The sequence below is a fragment of the Eubalaena glacialis genome, chromosome 4, assembly GCF_028564815.1.
Source record: "Eubalaena glacialis isolate mEubGla1 chromosome 4, mEubGla1.1.hap2.+ XY, whole genome shotgun sequence".
Taxonomy (NCBI): domain Eukaryota; kingdom Metazoa; phylum Chordata; class Mammalia; order Artiodactyla; family Balaenidae; genus Eubalaena; species Eubalaena glacialis.
The window spans coordinates 126,523,978-126,542,783 of record NC_083719.1 but is presented as its reverse complement, the minus strand read 5'-3'; the positions used below and the strand labels follow the sequence as shown (position 1 = coordinate 126,542,783).

At 42.0% G+C, this 18,806-nt stretch overlaps 1 protein-coding gene and 1 long non-coding RNA gene across 14 annotated transcripts in view; one reads left to right on the top strand and one right to left on the bottom strand.

Annotated features, from left to right (window-relative positions):
* AFAP1L1 (actin filament associated protein 1 like 1) overlaps nucleotides 1–18,806 on the bottom strand; it is a 71,891-nt gene that overhangs the window by 7,415 nt on the left and 45,670 nt on the right. For 12 of the 13 annotated variants that reach the window (XR_009700841.1, XM_061189816.1, XM_061189818.1 and 9 more), the window contains 2 exons: nucleotides 18,430–18,541; nucleotides 1,106–1,270 (listed from right to left, as the gene is read on the bottom strand). Coding sequence is in view for 12 of the 13 variants with exons in the window: in XM_061189816.1 (XP_061045799.1) it covers nucleotides 1,106–1,270; nucleotides 18,430–18,541 (277 nt within the window). In the remaining variant the exon portion in view is untranslated. Of the gene's footprint in view, nucleotides 1–1,105; nucleotides 1,271–16,443; nucleotides 16,511–18,429; nucleotides 18,542–18,806 lie in introns of those variants that run through there. The other variant, XM_061189824.1, reaches the window with a different exon arrangement.
* Nucleotides 1–18,806, top strand: part of LOC133091028 (uncharacterized) — a 57,192-nt gene that overhangs the window by 9,709 nt on the left and 28,677 nt on the right. The window contains exon 2 of the long non-coding RNA XR_009700843.1: nucleotides 3,090–3,265. This is a non-coding gene — a long non-coding RNA (uncharacterized LOC133091028). The remainder of the gene's footprint in view (nucleotides 1–3,089; nucleotides 3,266–18,806) is intronic.

The window sequence follows — 18,806 nt, the reverse complement described above, 5'->3', positions numbered from 1 at the left end:
GCTCTAGGTGCGCAGGCTTCAGTAGTTGTGGCACGTGGGCTCAGTAGTTGTGGCACGTGGGCTCAGTAGTTGTGGCACGTGGGCTCAGTAGTTGTGGCTCACGGGCTCAGTAGTTGTGGCTCGCGGGCTCTAGAGCGCAGGCTCAGTAATTGTGGCACACGGGCTTAGTTGCTCTGCGGCATGTGGGATCTTCCCAGACCAGGGCTCGAACCCGTGTCCCCTGCATTGGCAGGTGGATTCTTAACCACTGAGCCACCAGGGAAGCCCAGAAACCAAACTGCCTTTATGTGCCTTCTTCCCATTGATTCTGGTTCCTAGCCACACAGAACAAGTCTTTAAGCCAGAACTTCTCAACCTGAGGCTCGTGGGCTCCCAGGCAATCTATGACTCTAGGGGCACAGGAGCTCCTGAAATTGTTTGCAACATTGTGATTTGTGGGGGTTTTCTCCCTTAGGAAAGGGTCCATAGGTTCCATCAGATTCTCATGGGGCTATGTGACCTTGGATGTATTCTTTATAAGGACAGGACCTCTGTTCCCTCCAGCATGTTCAGAAACCTCAGGCTGAAAGTGTGCTGAACTGCAGCTATACAGAGAATTCAACAGAAACACAGCAGAAAGTTGGGTGCAGAGGAGCCCAGGGCATGCAGGGCCTGCAGAGGTCACGGTCCTGGATTTCAGAAGAGGATCCTGGTAAAGTGTCACCATCCATTATTCCCAGTACCTGAACCAATGTATCACACATTTGGGTGCTCAGTGCATATCTGTGAATGAATGAGTTAATGTGAGGTTCAAAATATCTCTTCCATGATTCTAAGGCACACTCTGTTTTTCACATTTTAGCATTTCTAAAATCAGATCTCATTTTACCACATTAAGTGTACACATTTGTACACTTTTTCATCTTCTCACTCTAAAAGCAGTTATTAAATCAGTGGCACTTCCATTAGTCAGGAGAGAGGATGATGATGAGGAGGAGGAGGAGGAGGGGGAGGAGAAAGGGGAGGAGAAGCCCACCTATTCCTGGTAAGAAACCAGGTGGCAGATGCCAGGGGAGGTGTCAAGGATGAGACCCACTTGTGCTCAGGACCACACCCACATAGATACCTGGGCTGTTCCGAATGGCTTCCTTTAGTTCCCTCTTTTCCTGCCGCAGTGCCATCAGCTCTGTCCGGATTGTCTCTTTCTCTTTCTCCAGCTTTTCTTTTTCTACCAGGTACCTCCTGGCATCCTCCTCAGCTCGGTTCTTACCGTACTTATATTGATGGGCACCTGCAGAGATGAGGCAGGAAAAGGCCCTCAATTCTGAGCTCTGGTGAGAGTATTTGGGTGGTGTTAGCTTCTCTCTCAGCCTCAATCTGTCTGTCTATAAAATGGGAATATTTAGGTCTATACCCCTGGATATATTTAGTGTGAAGGAGAGGAAACAAGGAGCCAAAGGGAGGCAGTAGTGCACAGGGATGAGGAATAAGGGCTTTAGAACCAGACAAATCAATGTCTGTGTTTTCTTTTGCCCTTTACTGGTTGTGTGACATCAGGCAAAGTGAATGTGGTGTTTTTGTGCCTTCCCCCTAGGCTTTACTTTCCTCACTTGTAAATGTGGGTATCAATCAAATTTACCTCTTGGCATTGTGATAAGGTTTAAAAGAGAGAATTCATGAAAACTACTTAGTATAGTACCTGGCAAACAGTGCTTAGTAAATGTTAGATAATAATATAAAACAAATTTTGTGATGCATACACACTTCGGTTTTAGAATTTTTTTTTAATAAATTTATTTTATTTGTTTATTTTCAGCTGCATTGGGTCTTTGTTGCTGTGCGTGGGCTTTATTTGTGGCGAGCGGGGGCTACTCTTTGTTGCCGTGCGCAGGCTTCTCATTGCAGTGGCTTCTCTTGTTGCAGAGCACGGGCTCTAGGTGTGCGGGCTTCAGTAGTTGTGGCTCGTGGGCTCTAGATCTCAGGCTCAGTAGTTGTGGCGCACGGGCTTAGTTGCTCCGCGGCATGTGGGATCTTCCCGGACCAGGGCTCGAACCCATGTCCCCTGCATTGGCAGGCGGATTCTTAACCACTGCGCCACCAGGGAAGTCCCACACTTTGGTTTTAAAAGGGCATTTTTATAGTTAACTCTTGGTACACATAAGATAAAGAGACAGCTACATGTAACTCATCTACAGAGAATTGAGAACTGTGGCTAAAGTCAGGCATTGCCCATTTTATTACTGAGAAATGGGTGGGGGGAGAGAGGGACCTCATAGTCTACTGTAGGCTCTACACTATGGTGGACAATAGCTACAAATTATCATGGCAAAAATTTATTGACCATTTACTATATACTATGCTATTTATATGCATTTCTATTTAATTCTCACAAAACTCACTATTATTAGCTCTACTTTATTGTTGGGAAACTGAGGCACAAAGAGGTTAGGTCTCACTGCTAATTATGGAAGAGCCCAGGTTTGAACTCATGTCTGTCTAACTCCAGCGTCCATGCTATGCAATACTGCTTTAGCTTGGGCAAGGTCATAGTCCAACCTCTCAGTGAAAGTTTTATTTATATTTTTATGCTACAGACAGCCACACATAGTCCTTTGTAGGTGGGGTGTGGAGCGATTCCCATGGTTTGCTGATAATTGGGGGTCTTGTCTCTCCAGCTCTGTAGGGATTGCAGTGGTCACCCATGACCTATGCAAAAATCAGTTCCTGCTACAACTACCCTGCAATTCAAGCCTCATTATAAATAAAGCATGGAGGACAGAGAAGGGGACGCATGGCTCCCCGTACTTCCCAGTTACACAATGGCATCCCAAGGGAGTTGGCTCTTAGACTTTTGGATTTTATAGACTGGTAAAATAAAAATAAATAGGGATACCAGCAAAGGGTTGTCACCATTGTGTTATATCAGATAAGGACCTTAAAACTACCAATATTATTATTCCCACTATTTTCTATTTATTTTCTGTGTTAAAGTAATATTTTAACATCCTGAGTTGGACACAAATGTACAATAAAGTAGTTGTTTATACTGAATAGCATTAACTTTATGAAAAACTTTATGCACTGTGCTTATTTTTCTCATTTCATTGCAGATGAGTAAAAACTTCCTTAGGGACCAAACCAGCAAGTAGACTCAGCTTTGGGAGCCATTACCCTGGTCCACCTTGATGTGTCAGCACAACAGAGAGCAGCTTACTTCATACCCAGCCCTGTAATGCTTGAGTCACTCAAATGGTGGTAAAGAGGCAAACTAGATTGTTTCTAATCGGTAAGTTTTAAGGAGCTACAATTCTGTGGGTCTTATAGTATTAGTGATAAAACAGAACTGCCCAAGCACCTTCCAGAAAAATCTGGGCCTCCATAATGAAGGAAAAAAGGAATATTTAGTGTCCAAGTTAGTAATGTAACTAATACATAAATGTTGTAGTATGTATCAGTACTTCATTCCTTTTTATTGGCGAATAATAGTCCAGGTTATCTTAGGGGGAAACCTTCCATTGTGTCTGATGAGAAGTCAGCTATTAATGTTATTGGGATCCTTTGTAAGTGATCAATTGATTTTCTCTTCTGCTTTCAAGATTTTCTTGTCTTTGGCTTTAGCATTTTGAGCATGATGTGTCTTTCTTGGATCTCTTTGCCTGTATCCTACTGGAACTTCACTGAGCTCCCTGGATATATAAATTAATGATTTCAATAAATTTGGCAACTTTTCAGCCATTATTTCTTTTAGTATTTTTTATGCTCCTTTCTCTTTCTTTTCTCCTTCTAATGCTCCCTTTATGCATATGTTAGTGCACTTAATGGTGCCTCATATTTCTCTGGGGCTCTGTTCATTTTCCTTTGTTCTTTTTTCTCTCTGTTATTTGGAATGCATAATCTCTGTCGATCTATCTTCAGGTTTACTGATTCTTTTGCCAGTTCAAATGTACCCTTGAGCCATTTGATAGGACATTGTCATCTTCCTTTCCTTTCCTTTTTTTTTATTAACTAAAGTTCATACTTTATTAGATTTACTTAGATTTTACCTAATGTCCTTTTTCTGTTGCAGAGCTACTACATTACATTTAGTCATTGTATCTCCTTAGGCTCCTCTTGGCGGTGACATTTCTCAGATTTTTTTTTTCTCCCAGTTTTATTGAAATCATAATTGACATATAGCACTGTGTAAGTTTAAGGTATACTGCATAATGATTTGACCTACATACATCATAAAATGATTACCACAGTAGTTTAGTGAACACCCATTATCTTGTATAGATACAAAATTAAAGAAATGGAAAAAAATTTTTTCCTTGTGATGAGAACTTGTAGAATTTGCTCTTTTCACTTACATATATTATGTACAACAGTGTTAATTATATTTGTCATGTTGTGTATTGCATCCCTGGTATTTATTTATCTTGTAACTGCAAGTTTGTACCCTTTGACTACCTTCATCCAGTGTCCCTCTCTGTACCCCCTGCCTCTGGTAACCACAAATCTGATCTCTCTTCCTATAAGTTTGTTTGTTTTTGAACTGTATTTGACCTACTGTATTATATGTTAGTTCCTAGTATACCTCAGAGTGATTTGATATTTCTATACATTTAAAAATGATCACCATGATAAGTATAGTTACTATCTGTCACCATACAAAGATATTATATAATTATTGACTATATTCCCTGCACTGTACATTTCATACCCATGACTTATTTATTTTATAGCAGGAAGTTTGTGCCTCTTAATCTCCCTCATCTTTCTCCTCCCCCCATTTTCCTCCCCTTTGACAACCACCTGTTTGTTCTCTGTATCTCTGACTCTGTTTCTGTTATGTTTGTTTGTTTTGTTTTTTAGATTCCACATATAAGTGAAATCATATGTATTTGTCTTTCTCTCTCTGACTTATTTCACTTAACATAATACCCTCTAAGGCCATCCATGTTGTTGCAAATGGCAGATTTCATTCTTTTTAATGGCTGAGTAATATTCCATAGTATATATGTATATGTCACATCTTCTTTATCCATTCATTTTTGTTTGTTTGTTTTCAAATTTTATTGGGGTATATTTGATTTACAATGTTGTATTAGTTTCAGGTGTATGGCAGAGTCATTCAGTTATACATATACATATATTAATTCTTTTTCAGATTCTTTTCTCATATAGATTATCACAGAATATTGAGTAGAGTTCCCTGTGCTGTACAGTAGGTCCTTGTTGGTTATCTATCTTATATATAGTAGTGTGTCTATGTTAATCCCAAGCTCCTGATTCCCCCCTACCTCGCCCACCACATTTCGCCTTTGGTAACCATAAGTTTGTTTTTTGTTATCTGTCTGTTTCTGTTTTGTAGATAAGTTCATTTGTATCATTTTTTTTATAGTAATCTTTTATTTATTTATTTATTTATTTATTTATTTATTTATTTATTTTTGGCTGTGTTAGGTCTTCATTTCTGTGCGAGGGCTTTCTCTAGTTGCGGCACGCGGGGGCCACTTTCATCGCGGTGCGCAGGCCTCTTCACTATCATGGCCTCTCTTGTTGCGGAGCACAGGCTCCAGATGCGCAGGCTCAGTAGTTGTGGCTCATGGGCCTAGTTGCTCCGCGGCATGTGGTATCTTCCCAGACCAGGTATCGAACTCGTGTCCCCTGCATTAGCAGGCAGAGTCTCAACCACTGCGCCACCAGGGAAGCCCCTGTATCATTTTTTAAAAATTAGATTCCACATATGAGTGATATATGATATTTGTCTTTCTCTGTCTGACTTAATTCACCCAGTATGATAATCTCTAGATCCATCCATGTTGCTGGAAATGGCATTATTTCATTCTTTTTTATGGCTGAGTAATATTCCATTGTGTATATGTACTGCATCTTTTGTATCCATTCCTCTGTCAATGGACATTTAGGTTGCTTCCATGTCTTGGCTACTGTAAATAGTGCTGCACTGAACATTGGGGTGCATGTATCTTTTTGAATTATGGTTTTCTCCAGATATATACCCAGGAGTGGGATTGCTGGATTACATGGTAGTTCTATATGTCGTTTTTTAAGGAAACTCCGTACTGTTCTCCATAGTGGCTGTACCAATTTACATTCCCCCCAACAGTGTACGAGGGTTCCCTTTTCTCTACACCCTCTCCAGCATTTATTGTTTGTAGACTTTTTGATGATGGCCATTCTGACTGGTGTGAGGTGATACCTCATTGTAGTTTTGATTTGCATTTCTCTAACAATTAGCGATGTTGAGCATCATTTCATGTGCCTCTTGGCCATCTGTATGTCTTCTTTGGAGAAATGTCTCTTTAGGTCATTTTGCCCATTTTTTTAAAAACATTTTTATTGGAGTATAATTGATTTACATTGTTGTGTTAGTTGATGCTCTATAACAAAGTGAATCAGCTGTACATATACATATATCCCCATATCTCCTCCCTCTTGCGTCTCCCTCCCACCCTCCCTATCCCACCCCTCTAGGTGGTCACAAAGCACCGAGCTGATCTCCCTGTGCCATGTGGCTGCTTCCCACTAGCTATCTATTTTGCATTTGGTAGTGTATATATGTCAATGCCACTCTCTCACTTCATCTCAGCTTACCCTTCCGCCTCCCCATGTCCTCAAGTCCATTCTCTACGTCTACATCTTTATTCCTGTCCTGCCCCTAGGTTCTTCAGAACCATTTTTTTTTTTTTTTTTTAGATTCCGTATATATATGTGTTAGCATATGGTATTTTTCTCTTTCTGACTAACTTCACTCTGTATGACAGACTCTAGGTCCATCCACCTCATTATAAATAACTCAATTTTGTTTCTTTTTATGGCTGAGTAATATTCCATTGTGTATATGTGCCACATCTTTATCCATTCATCTGTCGATGGACACTTAGGTTGCTTCCATGTTCTGGCTATTGTAAATAGTGCTGCAATGAACATTGTGGTACATGACTGTTTTTGGGAGTCATGGGGGATGGCTGGATCATATGGTAATTCTGTTTTTAGTTTTTTAAGGAACCTCCCTACTGTTCTCCATAGTGGCTGTATCAATTTACATTCCCACCAACAATGCAAGAGGGTTCCCTTTTCTCCACACCCTCTCCAGCATTTATTGTTTGTAGATTTTTTGATGATGGCCATTCTGACTGGTGTGAGGTGATACCTCATTGTAGTTTTGATTTGCATTTCTCTAACGATTAGTGATGTTGAGCATCCTTTCATGTGTTTGTTGGCAATCTGTATATCTTCTTTGGAGAAATGTCTATTTAGGCCTTCTGCCCATTTTTGGATTGGGTTGTTTGTTTTTTGATATTGAGCCACATGAGCTGTTTGTAAATTTTGGAGACTAATCCCTTGTCGGTCACATTGTTTGCAAATATTTTCTCCCACCCTGTGGGTTGTCTTTTCGTTTTGTTTATGGTTTCCTTTGCTGTGCAAAAGCTTTTAAGTTTATTTAAGTCCCATTTGTTTATTTTTGTTTTTATTTCCAGTACTCTAGGAGGTGGATCCAAAAAGATATTGCTGCGATTTATGTCAAAGAGTGTTCTGCCTATGTTTTCCTCTAAGAGTTTTATAGTATCCAGTCTTACATTTAGGCCTTTAATCCATTTTGAGTTTAATTTTGTGTATAGTGTTAAAGAATGTTCTAATTTCATTTTTTTTACATGTAGCTGTGCAGTTTTCCCAGCACCATTTATTGAAGAGACTGTCTTTCCTCCATTTTATAGTCTTGCTTCCTTTGTCATAGATTAGTTGGCCATAGATGCGTGGGATTATTTCTGGGCTTTCTACCCTGTTCCATTAATCTATATTTCTGTTTTTGTGCCAGTACTGTACTGTTTTGATGACTGTAGCTTTGTAGCATAGTCTGAAGTCAGGGAGCATGAGTCCTCCAGCTCTGTTTTTCTAGCTCTGTTTTGGCTGTTCGGGGTCTTTTGTGTTTCCATACTAATTAAAAAAATTTTTTTCTAGTTCTGTGAAAAATGCCATTGGTAATTTGATAGGGATTGCATTGAGTCTGTAGATTGCCTTGGGTAGTATAGTCATTTTGACATTATTGATTCTTCCTATCCAAGAACATGGTATATCTTTCCAACTGTTTGTGTCATCTTTGATTTCTTTCATCAGCATCTTATAGTTTTCAGAGTACAGGTCTTTTGTCTCTTAGGTAGGTTTATTCCTAGGTATTTTATTCTTTTTGACGTGATGGTAAATGGGATCGTTTCCTTAATTTCCCTTTCTGATCTTTCATTGTTAGTGTATAGAAACGCAAGAGATTTCTGTGTATTAATTTTGTATCCTGCAACTTTACCAAATTCATTGATGAGCTCTAGTAGTTTTCTGGTAGCGTCTTTAGGATTCACTGTGTATAGTATCATGTCATCTGCAAACAGTGACAGCTTTACTTCTTCTTTTCCGACTTGGATTCCTTTTATTTCTTTTTCTTCTCTGATTGCTGTGGCTAGGACTTCCAAAACTATGTTGAAGAAAAGTGGCAAGAGTGGACATCCTTGCCTTGTTCCTGATGTTAGAGGGAATGCTTTCAGCTTTTCACCATTGAGGATGATGTTAGCTATGGGCTTGTCATATATGGCCTTTATTATGTTGAGGTAAGTTCCCTCTACGCCCACTTTCTGGAGGGTGTTTATCATAAATGGGTGGTGGATTTTTGTCAAAAGCTTTTTCTGCATCTATTGAGATGATCATATGGTTTTTATTCTTCAGTTTGTTAATGTCGTGTATCACATTGATTGATTTGTGGATATTGAAGAACCTTGCATGCCTGGGATAAATTCCACTTGATCATGGTGTATGATCCTTTTTTTTTTTTAATAAATTTATTTATCTTTTTATTTTTGGCTGTGTTGGGTCTTCATTGCTGCACATGGGCCCTCTCCAGTTGTGGCGAGCAGGAGCTCCTCTTCGTTGCAGTGGCCTCTCTTGTTGAGGAGCACGGGCTCCAGGTGTGCAGGCTTCATTAGTTGTGGCATGTGGGCTCAGTAGTTGTGGCTCGTGGGCTGTAGAGTGCAGGCTTAGTAGTTGTGGCACATGGGCTTAGTTGCTGCACGGCATGTGGGATCTTCCCGGACCAAGGCTCAAACCCATGTCCCCTGCATTGGCAGGTGGATTCTTAACCACTGCGCCACCAGGAAAGTCCAGATCATGGTGTATGATCCTTTTAATCTATTGTTGGATTTGGTTTGCTAGTTTTGTTGAGTATTTTTGCGTCTCGGTTCATCAGTGGTATTGGCCTGTAATTTTCTTTTTTTGTGGTATCTGTGTGTGGTTTTGGTATCAGGGTGATGGTAGCCTCATAGAATGAGCTTGGGAGCGTTCCTTCCTCTGCAATTTTTGGGAATAGTTTTAGAAGGATAGGTGGTAACTCTTCTCTAAATGTTTGATAGAATTCACCTGTGAAGTCATCTGGTCCTGGGCTTTTGTTTGTTGGATGTTTTTAAATCACAGGTTCAATTTCAATACTTGTGATTGGTCTGTTCATATTTTCTACTTCTTCCTGGTTCAGTCTTGGAAAGTTATATCTTTCTAAGAATTTGTCCATTTCTTCTAGGTTGTCCATTTTATTGGCATGTAGTTGTTTTTGGTAGTCTTTTATGATCCTTTGTATTTCTGTGGTGTCAGTTGTAACTTCTTTTTCATTTCTAATTTTATTGATTTGAGTCTTCTCCCTTTTTTTCTTGATGAGTCTGGCTAAAGCTTTATCGATTTTGTTTATCTTTTTTTTGGCTGCACCACGAAGCTTGTGGGACCTTAGTTTCCCAATCAGGGATCGAAGTCAGGCCATGGCAGTGAAAGCGCTGAGTGCTAACCACTGGACTGCCAGGGAATTCCCAATATTTTTTCTTTGTCTTTAATTTTTGTCAGTTTGATTAATATGTGTCTTGGCATGTTCCTCCTTGAGTTTATCTTGTATGGGAGTCTCTGTGCTTCTTGGACTTGAGTGGGTTGTTCCTTTCTCACATTAGGGAAGTTTTCAGCTATAATCTCTTCAATTATTTCCTCAGGCCCTTTCTCTCTCTCTTCTCTTTCTGGGACCCCTGTAATGTGAATGTTCACGCATTTAATGTTGTCCCAGAGATCTCTGAGACTGTCCTCATTTCTTTTCATTCTTTTTTGTTTATTTTGTTCTACAGCAGTGATTTCCACCATTCTGTCTTCCAGCTCACTTATTCCTTCTTCTACCTCAATTCTGCTATTGATTCCTTCTACTGTATTTTTCATTCCAGTTATTGTATTGTTCATCTCTGTTTGTTTGTTCATTATTTTTTATTTTTATTTTTTAAAATATTTATTTATTTAATTGGTTGCACAGGGTCTTAGTTGCGGCAGGTGGGCTCCTTAGTTGCGGCACGTGGGCTCCTTAGTTGTGGCATGTGAACTTTTAGTTGCTGCATGCATGTGGGATCTAGTTCCCTGACCAGGGATTGAACCCAGGCCCCCTGCATTGGGAGCACGGAGTCTCATCCACTGTGCCACCAGGGAAGTCCCTGTTTGTTCTTTAAATTTTCTAGCTCTTTGTTAAACATCTCTTGTATCTTCTCAATCTGTGCCTCCATTCTTTTTCTGAGATCTTGGATTATCTTTACTATCATTACTTTAAATTCTTTTTCAGATAGGTTGCCTATCTCCACTTCACTTAGTTGTTCTTCTTTTTTTTTTTTAATATTTATTTATTTATTTATTCATTTATTGGCTGCGTTGGGTCTTAGCTGCTGTACGCGGGATCTTTTGTTGCAGCTCACAGGCTTCTTTCTAGTTGTGGCACACAGGCGTCTCTCTAGTTGTGGTGCACAGGCTCCAGAGTGCGTGGGCTCTGTAGTTGCGGCACATGTGCTCTCTTGTTGTGGCATGAGGGCTTAGTTGCCCTGCGGCATGTGGGATCTTAGTTCCCCAACCAGGGATCAAACCGGCATCCCCTGCATTGCAAGATGGATTCTTAACCACTGGACCCCCAGGGAAGTCCCTCTTTTGGGTTTTTATCTTGTTCCTTTGTCTGGAACATACTTCTCTGCCATCTCATTTTTTTCTAACTTTCTGGGTTTGTGGTCTCCTTTCCACTAGCTGCAGGAGCATAGATCCTCTTGCTTCAGGTGTCTGCCCCTGGCCAGTGAGGTTGGTCCTGAGGCTTGTACAGGCTTCCTGGTGGGAGGGACTGGTCCCTGCCCACTTGTTGGTGGAGACGGGTCTTGTCCCTCTGGTGGGCATGGCCATGTCAAGGGATGTGTTTAGAGGTGGCTGTGAGCTCAGTATGGCTTTAGGCAGCCTGTGTGCTGATGGGTGTTCCTATCCTGCTGGTTGTTTGGGCTGAGGCATTCCAGCACTGGAGCCTGTAGGCTGTTAGGTAGGGCCAGGTCTTGATGCTAAAATGGCGACCTCTGGGAGAGCTCAAGCCAAAATATTCTCTGGGTCCTCTGCCACCAGTGTCCTTGCCCCCTCATTGATCTACAGCCGACCCCTGCCTCCCCAGTAGACCCTCCAAGACTCGTAGGTAGGTCCAGCCCCAGCTCTTATGGAGTTACTGCTTTGTTCTGTGTCCCAGTGTATGGGAAACCTTGTGTGTGCTCTCCAAGAGTGAAGTCTCTGTCTCCCCCAGTCCTGTGGCACTCCGGCACTCAAGCCCCGCTGGCCTTCAAAGCCAAATGCTCTGGGGATTCCTCTTCCCGATGCCAGACCCTCAGGCTGGGGAGCCAGACATGGGGCTCACGACTCTCACTCTTGTGGGAGAACCTCTGCGATATAAATATTGTCCTGTTTGTGGGTCGCCCACCTGGTGGGTGTGGGATTTGATTATGTCATGAAAGCGCCACTCGTAGCATCTCATTGTGCCTTCTTCTTTGTCTTTGGATGTAAAATATCTTTTTTGGTAGGTTCCAATCTTTTTTGTTGATGGTTGTTCAGCAGTTAGTTGTGATTTTGGTGTTTTTGTGAGAGGAGGTGAGCTCAAGTCCCTCTACTCCGCAATCTTTTCCGGAATCGAGGGGCTGCTTTTAGTTTGTATGGTTGCTGCCTCTTTCCTCAGCATGTGCTGGCAGTTATCCCTTTGATATGGTGTATGCAGGTACCGTGGCCTTTGCACTCTCCTGGGATAGCGGGGGCAAGGCTTGGCGCCTGCTCATGGGTCTCTTAGAGGCGGCTGCTGTCCATGCATTTCCAGGACAGTGGGGGCAGGGCTTGGCACCTGCTCATAGGTCTCCTAGGGGTGGCTGTTATCTGTGTGCTCCAGGGGCAGCGGGGGCAGCTCTTGGCGCCTGCTTATGGATCTCCTAGGCATGGCTGCTATCCACGCATTCATGGGACAATGGGGGCAGGGCTTCTATCCATTCATTTTTGATGGGCATTTAAGTTCCTTCCATATCTTGGTTGTTGTAAATAATGCTGCAATAAACATAGGAGTGCATATATCTTTTCTAATTGGTGTTTTCATTTTCTTTGGATACATACTTGGAAGTGGAATTGCTGGATCATATGTCAGCTCTATTTTTAATTTTTTGAGGAACCTCCACACTGTTTTCCATAGGGGCTGCACCAATTTGCATTCCCATCAACAGTGCACAAGAGTTCCCTTTTCTCCATATCCTCACCAACACTTGTTATTTGTTGTCTTTTTGATAATAGCAATTCTGACAGGTGTGAGGTGATATCTCATTGTGATTTTGAGTTGTATTTCGCTGATGATTAGTGATGTTGAGTATCTTTTCATGTGCCTTTTGGCCATCTGTATGTCTTCTTTGGAAAAATGTCTATAGTCCTATACCTATTTTTTAATTAGATTATTTATTTTTTTGATGTTGAATTATATGAGTTCTTTGTATATTTTGTATATTAATCTGTTATTGGATATAATATTTGCAAATATTTTATCTTATTCAGTCAGTGGCCTTTTTGTTTTGTTGATAGTTTCCTTCACTGTGCAAAAGCTTTTTAGTTTGATGTAGTCCTGTTTGTTTATTTTTGCTTTTGTTTCCCTCACCTAAGGAGACATATCCAAAAATATTGCTAAGACCAATGTCAGAGAGTGAGTGCTTATGTTTTCATCTAGAAGTTTTATGGTTTTAGGGTCTTACATTTAAGTCTTTAATCCATTTTGAGTTTATTTTTGTATATGGTTTGAGAAAGTAGTCCAGTTTGATTCTTTCACGTGTGATTGTCAAGTTTTCCCAACACTGTTTATTGAAGACACTGTCTTTTCCCCATTGTATTTCCTTCTCTCCTTTGCCATAGATTAATTGCCCATATAAGTGTGGGTTCATTTCTAGGCTCTCTGTTCTGTTTCGCTGATCTCTATGTCTGTTTTTGTGCCATTCCCATGCTGTTTTGATTGCTGTAGCTTTATAGTATAGTTTGAAATCAGATAGCATGATATCTCCAGCTTTGTTCTTCTTCCTCAAGATTGTTTTGGCTCTTTGGCATCTTTGTGTTTTCATACAAATTTTAGAATTATTTTTTCCAGTTCTGTGAAAAATGCCATTGGTATTTTAATAGGGATTGCATTGAATCTGTAGATTGTCTTGGGTAATATGGTCATTTTAACAATATTAATTCTTCTAATCCATGAGCCAGGTATATCTTTTCATCTCTTTGTGTTGTCTTCAGTTTCTTTCAACAGTGTCTTATAGTTTTCTGAGTATAGGTCTTTATCTCCTTAATTAGATTTTTTCTGGGAGATCCCTGGTGGCCTAGTGGTTAGGATTCTTGGCTTTCACTGCTGCAGCCTGGGTTCAATCCCTGGTTGGGGAACTGAGATCCCACAAACCACGTGGTATGGCCAAAAAAAAAAAAACCTATCTAAGTTAAAAAAAAAGAGATTTATTCCTAGGTATTTTATTCTTTTTAAATGTGATTGTAAATGGGATTTTTATTCTTAATTTCTCTCTCTGATAGTTCTACGTTAGCGTATAGAAGTGCAACAGATTCCTCTATGTTAATTTTGTATCTTGCAACTTTACCAAATTCACTGATGTGCTCTAGAAGTTTTTTGGTGGTGTCTTTAGGATTTTCTATGTATAGTATCATGTTATCTGCAAACAGTGACAGTTTTACTTTGTACTCTCCAATTTCTTCCTTTACTTCTTTTTTTTAAAATAAATTTATTTATTTTTATTTTTATTTATTTTTGGCTGCGTTGGGTCTTTGTTGCTGTGCACGGGCTTTCTCTAGTTGCGGCGAGAGGGGACTACTCTTTGTTGCGGTGAGTGGGCTTCTCATTGTGGTGGCTTCTCTTGTTGTGGAGCACAGGCTCTAGGAGTGCGGGCTTCAGTAGTTGTAGCACGCGGGCTCAGTAGTTGTGGCGCACAGGCTTAGTTGCTCCATGGCATGTGGGATCTACCTGGACCAGGGCTCGAACCTGTGTCCCCTGCATTGGCAGGCAGATTCTTTTTTTTTTTTTATTAATTAATTTATTATTTTTTTAATATTTATTTTTGGCTGTGTTGGGTCTTCATTTCTGTGTGAGGGCTTTCTCTAGTTGCGGCAAGTGGAGGCCACTCTTCATCGCGGTGCGCGGGCCTCTCACTGTCGCAGCCTCTCTTGTTGCGGAGCACAGGCTCCAGACGCGCAGGCTCAGTAGTTGTGGCTCACGGGCCTAGTTGCTCCGTGGCATGTGGGATCTTCCCAGACCAGGGCTCGAACCCGTGTCCCCTGCATCGGCAGGCAGATTCTTAACCACTGCGCCCCCAGGGAAGCCCGGCAGGCAGATTCTTAACCACCGTGCCACCAGGGAGGCCCCCTTTACTTCTTTAAGCATGGTTTCTCTTAGTTCTTTGAACATATTTACAAAGGATGCTTTGAAATCTTTGTTAAATTCCCCATGTGGGTCCTCTCATAGACAGTTTCTGTTGCGTGCCTTTTTCCCTCTGTATGGGTCACACTTTCCTGTTTCTTCGCATGTTTCAAAATTTATTTTTGAAAATTGGACATTTTATATAATATATCGTAGCATCTCTAGGTATACTGACCCCTACCCCCCACCAGATTGTTTATTTGTTTAGTGACTTAGTTGGCTCTTTTAGTGAAGTACATTTCTCCCTGCAGCATGAAGCCTCTGATGTTGATCCTGAATGGGTACAGCCTTAGGGATCACACCCAGCTGTTAGGCTCCACTAATTGTCAGCTGATTGCTCTATTTTTTTTTTTAATATTTATTTATTTAATTTATTTATTTTCCTTTTTTTTTTTTTTTTTGCTGCATCAGGTCTTAGTTGCAGCACATGGGGTCTTCGTTGAGGCATGTGGGATCTTTTTGTTACAGTGAGCGGTCTCTTTGTTGTGGTGCTCGGGCTTCTCTCTAGTTGTGATGTGCGGGTTTTCTCTCTAGTTACGGCACGAGGGCTCCAGAGCGCGTGGCCTCTGTAGTTTGCGGCATGTGGGCTCTCTTGTTGAGGCATGCAAGCTCAATAGTTGTGGTGCACGGGCTTAGTTGCCCTGCGGCATGTGGAAACTTAGTTCCCCGACCAGGGATCGAACCCGCATCCCCTGCATTGGAAGGAGGATTCTTTACCACTGGACCACCAGGGAAGTCCCTGCTTTATTGTTTTTGACAATGCTCTGTATCATCATTTGCTCCACACTCTGTTTCCACTAAAGTCAGTTCTTTTGAAGGGGAGCTTTGGAGTTCACTGTTTTTATGACCTGCCTTTCACCTTGGGCAAAATCTCTGAGTCACTGTTCTGAATCTAGGGGTGGGAACAGTGGCCTGCTTCTCTTGGAGTGACATCTCTGTTTTGTGAGCAGGGTTCTGGGTGGGTTGTAACCTCTGGTCTTCTTAGCTTTCCTCTCCTAGTGTGGAACCCCTGCATTATGAGTGAGCTGGGGTGAGGGCAGTAAGGGCCCCCACATCTTTGGCCTGCCCAACCTGCAGTAGAGCCTCTGCTCTATGAGTGGGGTCTGGGTAGAGAAAGGGAGCACCCTACTTCTCGGCTGCACTCACTTGGGATTTAGTGTCTGTAGCACATAGCTAGGGGTGATGAGAAATGCTGGTTACCTGCTCTTATTGGGGAGATACTGCAGCTCTTGACTGGGAGCTAGAGGAGAGAGAGCCTCGTTTTCTTGTCCACATCTGGAGATTTTGTTACACTGAGCTGGGAAAAGGGTAAAGGAGAAGGTGGTGGCTCAGATGCCACAAACTCTCACTGTTTTTACTGAGATTTAGTAAATTTTCTAGAATAAATCTTCATTTGCCATATGCCCTTAGGACAATTTCTAGAGACTTCAGATGATTGATTTAACAATCTTTTTTTTAAACAATTAATTAATTAATTAATTAATTTATGGCTGTGTTGGGTCTTCGTTGCTGCACGCGGGCTTTCTCTAGTTGCGGCGAGCGGGGGCTATTCTTCGTTGCAGTGCATGGGCTTCTTATTTTGGTGGCTTCTCTTGTTGCACAGCACGGGCTCTAGGCATGCGGGCTTCAGTAGGTGTGGCTCGCGGGCCCTAGAGTGCAGGCTCAGTAGTTGTGGCGCATGGGCTTAGTTGCTCCGCGGCATGTGGGATCTTCCCAGACCAGGGCTTCAACCCGTGTTCCCTGCATTGGCAGGCGGATTCTTAACCACTGCATCACCAGGGAAGCCCTGATTTAGCAATCTTTACCAGTTATGGTTGTTTTCTGGGGAATGGGTCTGTGGAGCTTCTCATGCCACCATTTTTCTCAGTAATGCCCTCAGTTCCCATGATTTTTGTTTTCTCATATTTGTGTCCTTTTGCAGTCCCTTCCCACACTAGATAGGCTGACCTGTGTAACCATTAGGATATGGCAGAAATTATCACAAAAGCTAGTTCACAAAAACATTGCAGCTTCTGCCCTGTTCCTCCTTCCTCGGTCACTTGCTCTGAGGGAAGCCAGCTGTCTTGTCATGAGGACAAGCAGCCCAATGGTGAGGTCCTCCTGGCAAGGAACTGAGGCCCCCTTCCAAAAGCCAGTCCAAACTTGCCAGGCATACAAATCAACCATCTTGGGAGCAGATCCTCCAGCGTGTCAAGCCTTCAGAGGACTTCAAATGACCAGCTGACGTCTTGACTGTGACCTCACAAGAGACCCCAATCCAGAACTACCTAACTAAGCTGCCCCGGGATTCCTGACCCACAGAACACTGACATAACACACACTTAGGTTTTGAGCTATGAAATTTTGGGTAATTTGTTATGTAGCAATAGGTAGTTAATACATGATCTTGGGTAAGACCCTTCTCTTATGTTCTTCAGTTCCTTCATCTGAAAAACATTTTTGGACTAGATCCATAGTTTCCAACTGTCTGCAAGGAGCCCTATGATTTCATAGTGATGGGTAACAGGCTACCATGTGGGGCAAAGGGGAGGCCAAGTGGGCCTCCAGACTCCAGGCAAAGCAGCTCCACTTTTCTCTCTCTCTTATAAACTGGGCTTCAATGTAAGATTTAATTTGAAGGAAGAGTCTGTTTTTTGTTATCTTTGTTTTGGGTTTTTTTTTTTTATGTTTTATGATTTCTTCAATCTTACATGCTTATTTCAATTTAGTTTCCCATCTTGAAATGGGCATTTCATAAGGCCCTGTATTTCTAGTGTCTCTGAGCATAGAGTATAAGGAATGCTACACAACAAACCTCTAATTGCTCAGAGGGGAAACTCTCTGGAGAGGGGAGGGGACTTTTCCAAAGTTACACAGTAATTTAGTGACCAAGTGAGGAATGGAATATAGGTCTCCTGACTCCCAGAAGAGATGATCTACGCTAATGAAATGGAGCTATCATAAAGAAAAGTATTTTAAAAAATAAATCTTCAAAAAGCAAAGACTAGAACTTGACTTTGTTCAGGTACGGGGGAAGAAAGTAAAAACAACAAATAAAAGACTCTTAGGACATGCTGTCCTACAGGAAGCTGGCTTGCTCATAAAGATAAATCATACAGGAGTAGAGATTAATGTTGGGAATCAAAGAGGACTTACATAGAGTTGTCTGGCATAGTTAGTCATTATTTATTGTGCAGTGTGGCGATCAGGCAATTCAGCAAGCTCCTATGGGGTGCTAGGCAGAGCTTGGGCTGGGACACAGAGGTAAGCCATATATATATGGCTTTATGTAGTGTTAAAAATTTTAAATAGTTGCTTATATTAAAAAATAAGTAGATTTCTGGTCTCTTTTGAATAATTGGCAAATCTGGGCTGGCACTGCTGCATGGGGGCCTTGGCTGGAGCTAAGTAGTAGCTGCCCCTAGAGCTGGGGCCTGAGCACTGCAGTTTCCTTCAGTCTCCCCCAACCCATTCCCTGTTGTTTCCCCTCTGAGGCCACCTGCTAGCTGCCCTTTATCACTCTGCTTGTGCTGTTATTTTTCTTAGAGTATTTTCTTATACCTCTCTTCACTTATTTACCCGCATGACTCCAGCAAGGATCTGATTTTGAGACACCCCCCCCGACCCTGCTCCTGTCCCGGACTTTTTCCCTCCCTTCTTCCCTTGCACACAGAACTCACTGGAGGCATGGCGCTTGACTTTGACCTGTGGGTCTGCCCGATGGGACTTCTCACTGCAGGTGGAGGCATGGCGCTTGATCTGGGCTCCAGAGGGACGCTCAGGCTCCTCGTCCTGGGTGAGAGATGGAAGGAGAAGGTAAAGTGTGGGTGGGCTCAGAATCCTCAGTGTAGGTGCTTTCTGGTGCGTGCTCAGTGGCTGAGTACTACATGACCTCTGAGATCTTGGCCTTACATTTTTAGATGTGTGCAGCCCTCAACAGTTTATAAACCACTTGCACTAGCAGTGTATTACTTGATCCTCATACCTTCCTGTGGGGGGCAGCAGAAGGCAACCCTAAACTGGAATTTCTGCTGAGAGGAAAATTAGGAAGTCTCAA